Source organism: Hippocampus comes, unplaced genomic scaffold, assembly GCF_001891065.2.
Source record: "Hippocampus comes isolate QL1 unplaced genomic scaffold, H_comes_QL1_v1.1 scaffold16, whole genome shotgun sequence".
Taxonomy (NCBI): domain Eukaryota; kingdom Metazoa; phylum Chordata; class Actinopteri; order Syngnathiformes; family Syngnathidae; genus Hippocampus; species Hippocampus comes.
Genome location: NW_017806168.1, coordinates 159,750 through 171,181, shown reverse-complemented (window position 1 = coordinate 171,181; position 11,432 = coordinate 159,750). Strand labels below are relative to the sequence as shown.

Sequence of the window (11,432 nt, the reverse complement as noted above, 5' to 3'; positions counted from 1 at the left end):
CGGTGATGGACGGGAGGTGGGGGGGGGGAGAGCAAAACGCATCAGACAAGACGGCAGATTTTCTCATTTCCTGCCTGATAGACATCAAACGACACAACAGCAGAAAAAAAAAAAGTCGTCCACCCTTACGCTTTGTTCGCCTTCTAGTCAAGTGTGTTCCAAGAAGTTGAAAATGACAACGGTAACTTGTAACTGTAACTTGTTACAGTTACTCGTTACGTTACTTGTAACAGCAACTGCATAAACAGTAACTTAGCCTTACGGTAACTTGTAACCGATTACCGTAACCTGCGATGTAGCTTGAAACAAACTTGTTTCGCGGGGGCCGCCGATGTGGCGCCTTCAAGGGCCGGTTGTATGAATAGCTCACCAATAACGGGACATTGCGATTTCCAGGCAACCTTGTCAAAGCGATCATTTGAAAATGTGAACTTTGGGAGATTGATAGAAACAAAGTGTCGCGTGTCGATATTTATCTGGAACCTAATTCAGTGTCTTCATACAAATGACACATTAATTATAACATTATTAAAAGTAATTTGATCGTATTTTTTTTTTCCAGGACCGTGGAGCAAACTGCTGCCCCAGGAGCCGCTCTCTTCTTCAACCAGGTGGGTGACAACTTTGTTGTCGTAACTCGTTCCAGTAACCTGCTACGATAAACCGTTACGGTATCTTGCCATGAAAATGTGAAACAGTAACTCACTAGAGTAATTCATTACCGCAAACCGCTACAATAACCTGTTCCAGTGACTCGAAACGGTAACGTGAAACGGTAACATGGTAGAGTAACTTGTTACAGTGACATGCTGCAATAACATGACACTGTAACCTGCTACAATGACCTGTTACAGTAACTTAGAAATGGTAACTTGAGAGAGTAACTTGGTCCACTCACCCGCTACAATAACTTGTAACTACAACATGTAACAGTAACAGTAACTTGAAACCGTAACCACAAGCAGTACTGTTGTAAGTTGTTACAGTAACGGATCAACCTGATCAAAGATTTCCTCACCCCTGTTTTCGAAGAGAACCGTTTTCTTCGTGCTATTTGTAATTTGGTTTTCAGTCCGGTGATCACGTGGCCGACCGAAGCGAGCCGTGACTGGATGGCGTTTGCCACAACGCAGTCATGTGATCTGGAACAAAGCTCTGTCTGAACCCCCGCCATCCCTTTCGACCGAATAACGTCATCAAAAGCAGTCCTTGGAAAAGGTTTCTTTTCAATATGCTGTTGCCACGGAAACGTGCCGATGGGCAGGTGGGGAAGAAAAGTAAGAATTTTTTTTTTTTTATAAAAACAACATTCGAACATCCTTGAAGCACAATCAAAGAAGATCATGAATGCCGCAAGGAATGATCAAACTCAATTCCAGTCTTTTCAAATATGCAAATGCAACTCAAAGCATCTTGAAATGCGAGAAATAGGATTAAAAATCTATCGGCTTCCAAGGAATAAATCTGCTTATGCTCGGCGTCACAGGTAAAAGTTCACCTCCATGAGTTCGCGCTTTCCACTCCCGACTTTTGCCAGTCGATATTATGCGATTTCCTGTTTGTATGGGAACGCTTTCGTGCGGATGCAAAGCGCGAAGCGATCGCACCACCGAACGCTGAGCCAAGCAGTGCCATTCCCAGTTTCGTGCGCGAAGAACTTCGCTCATGAGTGCTGAGAATCGAGCGTTCTCTCTTTCCAAACGATACCGTTCATCCCTTGAGTCAAAGCGATTGCCACCAAAACATGGCGTGAATGCTTAGATTCAAACAATCGCGCTCTGACACTGCTGTGCACCTCCTCCCAAAATGCTGAGTGTCACATGTTCACATTCACACCGCAACATTGCAACACGTTTGTGCGAATCCTGCATCTACAGTATGTCCAAACTATTCCGGCGATGGTGAGAGTCAAGCATTCACATTCATTCTATTGGGTGCAAAGGACGATGCTTGGGAGTGCTGAAAGAGGAGCAATGACAACAAAATAATCGCATGAATGCTGAGAGTCAAGCATTCGCATTCATGCTATTGGACCGTATGGAAGGACTTTACTGATGAATGCTGTGACGACCGAGCGATTATTTCCAGAAACAACGTGTGAAAGCATGTGGTTAAAAACTATCACATGAATGCTGAGAGTCAAGCATTAACATGTTTTGGGGAGGGGTGGGGCCTATTAGTTAATCAGTCACGCGCGTGTCATAAGTCAGAAACGCGGGTGAATGCTGAGGGTTGATCTCTTTCCATTTAACGTGCACGTTAGGAAGCTTGCAAACTTTTCGGCAACTTTACACGCAACAAAGAAAGGTGCTTTTGTGCGCGCGCGTGCGTGCGTCCCTCTAGTTGTTGGTAAAATGCACGTTATGTAATCTTGCAGGTTCTGCCCAACAACAGACCAAGGTGGGGGGGAAAAACTTGCCCGAAAAAAAAAAAAAAAAGTCATCTGTTCTACTCGCGATCTCACCGGAGCAACACGGCACAACAAAAGTGCGCGTGCGTAACAAGAACAACACAACCACAAAAACACACACACACAAAAAAAACACACACACACAAAGTTGCCGCGGGTCGGTCGGTCGGTCATGCGGACTTCACCTGAGACACCAGCGGGATTAGCGTCTGCTCCACCGAACGAGTTTTGATTTCTAGGCCGGAGTCCAAGTTGCCGCACGGAGGCGAAGCCATGCCCGCCGAGCAGCGCCTCCCGGTCGACCTCACTCGCAGCGCGACGCCGCCGCCGCCGCCGACTTCACCGCGGAGCTCCCCGGGGTGGGGGTGGGGGTGGGCCGGCGAGTGACGGGAGTCGGATTCGCGGTTGACCCACGCGGGTGCCGCTTGGTTTGTGGCCACTGCGGACTAAAATCCAATAAGTGCGTGGAAGTTGACGACCGGAGGCAGAGTGCGGACCGCAGCACACAACACGACTGTGGGTAAGCACATGCACCAGCGAGCACGCGCGCGCGCATATACACACACACACACACACACACACACACACACACACACACACACACACACACACACACACACACACACAAGCAGGCTGCTCGGAGTGAATGTGTGCAGCCTTGTGCAGCGTGACCACACTGAGAATGTTGCACAGTGTTCATATTATACATCTCAATTCGTCCCTCAACCAAAAATAAAAAGTTTTTTTGGTTGTTTATTTATTCATTAATGGTGATATTTTCGTATGGTTTATAAACCATTTTAGAGCAGTTTAATTTGGGGGTTTTTTTCTTCAATATTCACATCACTGTTGTGTATGTATATTTTATATACACACACACACACACACACCGATTTTCTGATTCGCTTCATCCTCACAAGGGTCGTGCTGGAGCCTATCCCAGCTGTATTCGGGCAGTAGGCATGGGACACCCAATCACAGGGCACACACCGATGATCAACCAGCTCACACTCACACCTAGGGACAATTTGGAGTGTTTAATCAGCCTGCCGTTCATCTTTTTGGAATGTGGGAGGAAACCGGAGTACCCGGAGAAAACCCACGCAAGCCCGAGGAGAACATGCAAACTCCACACAGGAAGGCTGGATCTGGGATCGAACCCATGGCCTCTGCACTGTGAGGTTGACACACTAACTACTCAATCACCGGGCCGCCCATACACACAGGTGCATTAAAAGTGTACATTTTCCAAATCAGGTATTCACAGTCAATAAAATAAAATACAAATATTTTCAATAATCAATTTGACCAGTTAAAAATGTATTTCAAAAACATTTAAAGTTCTTTCGGATGCATCACGTTGGTAGATTTTCCAATATTCACAATCAATAAATGTGTTGTTAATCCATCTTGTTCGCTAGTTCGCTTGCTAGCTACCGTATCTCTCAAGACTCTTATCAATCTAGCTTGCTGCGGCAAAATTTTTTTGTAGCATTTAGAATTCCTGCATTTTTTTCCCATGTTTTCTTTCAGTGTCATTTATCCAGAACAGTATTAAAAAGTGGAAAAATAATGAGGAGAAAATTTGTGAAAAAAAGTCACGATTGCATCAACGTTACCCCAAAAAAAGCCAAAGGAGCCATCATGTGACTCGTCGGCAGCCTTGCAATCGTATCTGAGGGACATTTTCTGGCATATTTTTTTTTTTTTGGGTGATCCGTCTGCAACATTGTGTTCGAGTCGGCCGCTATTTATTTCAAAGCCCTCAGGTACACTCCATGTTTGCATGTCACACACGCACACAAACGGTGCGTCAGGGCATGTCATGTGTCGTGCCGCTAACAAGATAATATCTACGTGTTTTCTCTGGTGTTAATTCCCCCCCCCCCCCACCACCGGGTTCCCTCGTGTGAGCATCACTGTGATGATAAGGAGCTCATTGTGCTGACCATTCTGTTTGTGCCGGTTCCCCCGCGACCGTTCTGCTCGCGGTCGATCAGTTTGGAAAGCTGCACGCAGAAAAGAAAAGCAAATAGGCTGCAGTGTACAGTGGGGAAATAGTTTGGCTATTCGCTTTACGTTACACGGTGGTGCACCGTGATGGTTTGGGGGAATCAGTGCTAATATCAGATTTGGAAAAAATCAATTATGAATTGTCATTAAAGATTCCGACCAAAACTTTGTACTGGATTTTCAGAAAGGTTGATGATGGAAATTAGTAAAAAAAAAAAAAAATCAATTCCTATCAATAGTTAGCATTTTGATGCTCCAAAACACTGTCTTGATTTTTTTTTTTTTACAAAACAGGGTAGCCCACAAAAAAAAACAACAAAAAAACTGGCAGGTTGCCATGGAAACGCTCACCTTTGGATGCCTTGGTTTAATTAACACCGGCCTGAGGGCACTTGTATTATCTCTTATGTTAGCATATTTGCGTTTGATATCTAGGCTCCGGGGTAACCTAGAGCGAGAAAAAGAACCACTTTGAGGCTTACTTGGTTTTGACAGGCACCTGCAGCTGAACTTTAGACAGAGTGAGGGGGTCAAACTCAGGTTAGTGACTAAAAACATGAAAAACAAATGGAAATGATAATAATCAGAAATAACATGCCCATGCAGTGGAAACTGGATAGGAGTCAAACACTAATGAGCAGCGGGTCATTTACTTGCCAAGTCGTCGCCACCTCAGGCACAAATGGGCTTATCGAGACCCAAACGCAGAAAATTCAAACAACTCTCTGTTTCCGCTGTTACAACAGTCACAGCATACTGATGATTGCGTTTAGCAGCCAGATGGATGCTGAGTAAAAAGCAAACGCCAGCCATGAGGGGGAGATGATATTTATGGATGGGCGCCGTCTCTAGCATAGCCGAACCCTTATTTAAAAAAAAAAAAAAAAAAAAAATCAATCGAGTTGTCCAGTTGAGTTAATGCTAACACATAATGGGAAATTCCATACATAGCTAACAGCTAGTAGCAGCAACATAATCGCTGCCATCGGGCTGGAACCTATGAATTTGGAAACATTTTCACAAATCGATATTTGTCAGCCCGGAGGTGAGGGTATTATTTTTACAACTTATTGACCAATCTCACGTGTGGAAAATGGCCTGTGCTTTTTGACCATGCAATGTTAATGTTCGAACAAAACATGCTGTTTTGGGTCTGCTGAAAAGTGATGATTTTGGAGGTACAAGGATACCGCCACATGGCAGCGATATGTAGACCGACAATATTGAGTAAGCTCCATTGAAAATAATGACAAAGACCTTCGCCCTCCACTTGCCAGCAATCGCTCTCCACTTTGTCATTGTGTCATGTTGTCATCCCTCGCAGCCTGACAATTAGTGGCAAAAGTGTCACCTCAACACTTGAATTATAACCGAAAAAAAAGCCTTTCTATTTATCAAACACGGTAGCTCCACTGCGACCAATTACTCAACAGTCAACATTGGAAGAGGTTTACAAAGTGACTGTCGTGTCAGCAATGTGTCAAAACGGACTTAAGTGGCTTGTCTGTGGATGGAGTCACTGTGATTTGAATGACTGGGAAAGTAAGAAATCTGTGTTCCATTTTCTTCCCTTAGACGAAACTAAAACAGATTCATCAAATGTAATGTTTTGAAGTTTAGGAAGAATTTAAAGAAACTTGTAACCCACATGATATATAGTAAACGCAGTACTGCATTTTAAATGGAGACACATTTTGTGCTTTTGAAAGTGGATTTTACCACCTAGCGGCCATTTTTTGAAAGTGTACTTCACGTTACTGATTTCATTGAGAACCAGGCTAGTGTATTCTATTTTTTCTATTTATTACAAATACCCAGAAAAAAAAACAAACTTTTTTTTTTGGGGGCGGGTCCAAGTGAACGCAATACTCTCTGTAGCTTTTTCTGATTGTTGTTCATATATTACAATTTTTGCCGTTTGTATTTATTTTCAGTTAGTTTGGTTTTAGTGTGTATGTATTTTCGTATATTAGATTGTTTTACTTTGTATTCATATTAATTTTCGGTGCTACTAATTTGTAAACCAATCCACGGGCGGAACCTTTTTTGTCCATAACTCGTTTTGCAACACGGCCGCCCTTAACTGTGCCGCCATCCCATCGTCACCGCTCAACAAGATGGCGGCGCTCAGGCTCGAAACATGCCATATAGCCTGTTCAGCTAACAGGACACCCAACGTCGTTTCTTGGGGGCGCGGGGGGACGATTGCCTTCGGAACGTGTCACTCAATAGCCCTGTACGACCCCCAGGTAGGGAGTAAAGTCATCCTTGTCCCTAATTTCTAAAACGAACTTACAATATTCGAGCTGAAAAGGTACCTTTGGGACTTTCTGTGATAGGAAAGGAGGGTTTTGTCGATGCTGAATGGCCACACAGCAAGAGTAAACGCAGTTCAATGGGTCCATAAAGAAGACGGTGGTGAGTTTGTTCAAAAAAAATGTACATATCAGGTTATCGATTGACTTCACGTGTGACTGCTGACTCCTCCAAGGGTGGGCAACTCCGGTTCTCGAGGACCGCCATCCTGCGTACTTTCCTCTAACACACCTGATTCACATGATCAGATCGTCAGGAAAACCGTATTTGCACACACCGGAATGACTAAACACGCCGAAGCGACTTGCTATGGTGTGATACCGCTTTCTTCCACTTAGGGGGCGATGTCCCATTGTTATTGATGGCTGTCATCAAGACAGATATCGTTACGCATTTTTAAAAACAATTTGTAACAGTTCTAAATGTTTTGAGACAAGCATCCATCAATCAGTATACATCTTAATCAATAACTTAGATTTATACACATATTTTTAAAAGTCTACATACCTGATTAAATGCCAGGTTTTTGTGAATGGATGTTAGGGGGAGACCAAGATTAATTTGATCAATTTTATCACCCTCAATGTTACAAATAACTTGTACAACTCAATTGAATAAAAGGAGGAGAAATTAAGACAAGTCGTTGTGGTTGCACATGCTCATAAGTGGGGACGCATCTATAATCAGAAGGAGCCACTCACATTCCAACTCATGTTAAATGAGAGTGCATACATGCCACCATTCAAAGTGTCTCTGATTAACCCAGAATTACCTTTAGGTGTTCTGGTCAGCTTTTCCTGACATTTTCTTACTTTGTAGCAGAAGTCCGAACACTGACTGCTAGGAGGAACTATTTATAATTCACTCCATCTTGACTAAGGCCCCCCACTTTCAACTGAATAAAAACCAGCACATGTCGCCAATATTTGCTGCATATCATGAAAACAAAAATAATAGTAGGCCAGATGTCTGAAGTCAAGGAGTCGGCTCAGCAAGAGAGGAAGGAGAGGATGCGTTTGGTAGTGGCAAGTTTAAATTGAAGAAAAGTTGGTGGACAAAAACATACAATGTTGTAGCTGGTGAAAGGTCAATGGCCGTTGAGTCAAAATAACGTTCTCAATCACCATACATAATTTTTTTTTCTTCAAATACAGACATCAATCTAATAAATAATGTCATAAGTTTGAAACGCAGAGTCCCTTTTCCCCAAAATTGTTCAACACAGTTCAATTCAGTCGCACCCAGTGGAAGGACAGTTCATGACTACAGCGCGAGTGTGCGAGGGCCAGCTACGAGAGCCTCCTACCAACACGGTTAAAGCAGGTTGTGGGCTTCCTGGCAAGATTCTCCAGTGGCTTGAAATGAGTTGACGCTTCTTGGGCTACAAGCCTTTCCTTTCCTCGCCATCATCAAATAAAAGCCCAGCCTGTACAAAACAGGACCAGTTTAAGAAAAATGTGGACATAAAGCAAAATTCATTTCCAACTAAATAACACTAATTGCAATACAGTCAAAAATAATTTATCATTCATCAGTATTGTACAATGTAATTCTGTTAGGTCAGCTCATTTATCAGAAGGTCATAATGTGCTCTATGAAAGTGCTTAAGTTGTGCAAAATTGTCAATAGCCGCATTACATTTGATGAATGAGAACGGTGCATTTTGCAACTAACCTAATAAATAAGGTGCATATAATTAAACACATACAATAACTACGGCGAATGCAATCATTCAACACCGTTCAAATGTCAAAAAGTAGCAGTTTTTCTGGTGAAAGTGCGATTGATGCTCGTAATATTAAAAAAAAAAATCACTCATCGTAATGCATAAAATAACTCAAGGTAACAGTCAACATTCGGCACCATGAAAAGCTTTATTGGTTCATTTTGTACGACCAACTGAGAAATATCATGCAAGCGGACCCATTGTAAAAACATTTGAGTAGCTAATGCTAAATGCTAAGTCTTGACTCACAAACTGCATCGACGTGGTCTGGCAATGGCAGTCGGCTACACAAAGTTAACAAGCAGGCGTCCAACTAATCAGTCGTGATGGGCAAAATGACGCGGGGCTTTTAAAACGTGTGTCGAGCGAAAGTGGGCGTGGAAAATTAGGTCTAGTTTCCAGGCGTGTGTGTCCGTGACGTTTGTCACGTGAGCAGGAGAACTGACGTCCTTGTTTGGGGAGGTGCGTGTCGAGCGGAAAACGTCACGTGACTGAGGAGCCAAAGGCGCGTTCGGCGCGGTGTGCGTCGAGCGGAGATCACGTGACCAGTTATCACGAGCGCCCTCATTCGCTGATGACGTGGCTAAAAGTTTAAAACGTTTGGAAACTGGCGTCTCTTTTAACTCTATGTAATCTGCGCATGTATTAACAACTTGTTGGTTCTGTTTACTGTGAATTGTGACTTGATTTGTTCGATAAAGATTAAAAAAAAAAAGAAAAACTCGCGCCTCAAATTCAACCTGCAATACTGCTCACTGAGCAGCAGGGGTCGTTAAAGAGCTAATATGCATGATTTACGCGGAGGAGCATATATGCGAATCTGATTGAAGCTCTGTGGTCACATGACCAAGTGACTGAAACACGTATGAGGCAAAGATATTTTCAGACAGCAAGAGTGTACACTTTACAACAGGTGTGGTGTGGTACTTGCGTTACACACACTCTTTGTACTCTTTCAACCACATTATTTCAGCTGCTTATTTTTACTTTCCCCTAAAAAAAGAAAAACAAATTCCCACTTGAGTTACACAGAGTGTCGGCTCCGTTAATGGTGGAAACATTTATATTTTTATTAATATATCCCCTGTGTATTTGTCCCTTTTAATCTAAGCTATGTCTTTGTTTCCGTTTCTCATACCTCAGCTCCTGAGACCCACCTGGTCTCAGGGGGCACGGACAGCCGCCTCCTCCTCTGGGCTGCTCACAACGGCAAGGTAAACCAAGTTGCCAAGAATCAGGGTCGTGTTTTCCCCCGCCCCTCTTTTTTTAAGACTCTTTTCTCTGCAGTTTGTCCAGTCGGTGCAGTGTAAAGGCCACACGGGTGCCGTTTGTGCCGTGGACGCCCTCTACGCTGGGGCCAGTATCCTGGTGGCCTCTGCGGCGGCGGACTCCAGCGTCAGGCTGTGGCTCTGCGGAGATGCCAATGAGGGTATGCGTTTTATTTTACGTGATTCAGAAAAATCTGACATCCAGAATATCCAAATATCCGCCTCCCCCCACCCCCCATGTTATTTTTGTTTTCTCCAGCCGTGTGCCTCCACTCGCTAACATTTGGCAGCGGGTTCGTGATGGATGTCTCCCTGGCCCTGCTGCCAAGCACCAAAGGTACACCGTGGACAAGTTGTGCTCATTATTTTCCCTACTTGTCATACATACGCCGCATCTGTCTCACCATCTCTAGTTCCCGTTCTGGCCTGCGGGGGCGACGACTCTCGGGTCCACCTGTTCGTGCAGTCCCAGGAGAAGGTGAGCTCACACTTGCTTTTTCGTCGAAATCCCAAGGGGGGAGTCAAGTTTGATGTCAAAAAGCTGCTCCGCAGAAGCTGCGGAGAGTCATGACCCTGCAGGGACACGAGGACTGGGTGCGCGCTGTCGCCTGGACCTCCGTAGGTGAGTTTTGACCAGCTGCAGTAGAAATGGAAAATAGCCAAATCACTGACTTGTAACAATTCAGGGCTGTACACTTTTTTTTCTGTTATGTGTTGTCGAAAAAATATTTAATTAACTAAAAAAAAAAAATCAATATCTCAAATATGTACCTGTTCTTTTTGAACTGTGAGTCAATAAGACGAGTCCTACTTCCGCCCTATCATCTTGACTTTAATGTGTCTGCGCGCGCGTGTGTTTGCGCAGGTGGCGAGCTGCTGCTGGCTAGCTGCTCGCAGGACTGTCTCATCCGAGTGTGGCGGCTCCGCGCCAAGTCCGGGCACGGCGCCCACTCCGAGGGCGACCGGGACGACGGCGTCATCAAAATGAAAGAGGACGTTTTCGGAGTGGAGGAGCAAGATGAGGAACGAGGCAAAGCGATGCTTGATACTAATCCACTAGCTGCTGGTTGTCTTGTGCTTGTTTAGAATTTGTGGATTTTGCTTCTTCAGTGTTTGCAGTGGCCTTGGAAACGGTCCTGGCAGGACATGAGAACTGGGTGTACGGTCTACACTGGCAGCCTCCTTCTTACAAGGGTATGAAATTGTGAAGGAACAATGTTGACGTGAGGGGAGGAGCTCCATTTAGTCGGGTCTTTGGCTCATCTAAAAAAAAAAAAAGTGCAGTGCCGCCATCTTGTGGTATCTATAGTGAATTGCTTGTGGATGTTCGCTCTTCTTGGTGGGACTCTCCTCCATCCAAATTTGAAGTTAAGGGTGTTTCTGTCGCCCCCTTCAGGCGGCGAACGGCAGGAGAATCTCAGTTTGCTCTCAGCCTCCATGGACAAGACCATGATCCTCTGGACCCCCGACCAGGCCTCTGGAGTCTGGACAGAGCAGGTCACTGGAGTGTCTCACACTCACACACACACACACACAAACACACACACACACTAGTAGTGGCTTGAGTGCTTTTGATCCTCTCCAATCATCTTCCTTTCTCACCATCAGTCGCTTTTTCTTTCGCTGTCTGTTTTTGTCTTCCCTTACTTTCTTCTCCCTTTGTCTCCTCCTCCTCCCCCCCGCAACGGTCCACCATTCA

At 44.5% G+C, this 11,432-nt stretch overlaps 2 protein-coding genes across 2 annotated transcripts in view; one reads left to right on the top strand and one right to left on the bottom strand.

Moving 5' to 3' along the window:
* Positions 1-2,982, bottom strand: part of ctnnal1 (catenin (cadherin-associated protein), alpha-like 1) — a 45,721-nt gene extending 42,739 nt beyond the window's left edge. The window contains exon 1 of the mRNA XM_019895950.1: positions 2,596-2,982. Coding sequence (XP_019751509.1) covers positions 2,596-2,685 — 90 coding nt within the window. The 5' untranslated portion in view covers positions 2,686-2,982. The remainder of the gene's footprint in view (positions 1-2,595) is intronic.
* A 3,521-nt stretch (positions 2,983-6,503) lies between these two features.
* elp2 (elongator acetyltransferase complex subunit 2) overlaps positions 6,504-11,432 on the top strand; it is an 11,993-nt gene continuing 7,064 nt past the window's right edge. Inside the window, exons 1-10 of the mRNA XM_019895949.1 lie at positions 6,504-6,672; positions 6,763-6,841; positions 9,609-9,679; positions 9,753-9,894; positions 9,993-10,070; positions 10,147-10,211; positions 10,289-10,355; positions 10,599-10,763; positions 10,844-10,927; positions 11,130-11,230. Coding sequence (XP_019751508.1) covers positions 6,541-6,672; positions 6,763-6,841; positions 9,609-9,679; positions 9,753-9,894; positions 9,993-10,070; positions 10,147-10,211; positions 10,289-10,355; positions 10,599-10,763; positions 10,844-10,927; positions 11,130-11,230 — 984 coding nt within the window. The 5' untranslated portion in view covers positions 6,504-6,540. The remainder of the gene's footprint in view (positions 6,673-6,762; positions 6,842-9,608; positions 9,680-9,752; positions 9,895-9,992; positions 10,071-10,146; positions 10,212-10,288; positions 10,356-10,598; positions 10,764-10,843; positions 10,928-11,129; positions 11,231-11,432) is intronic.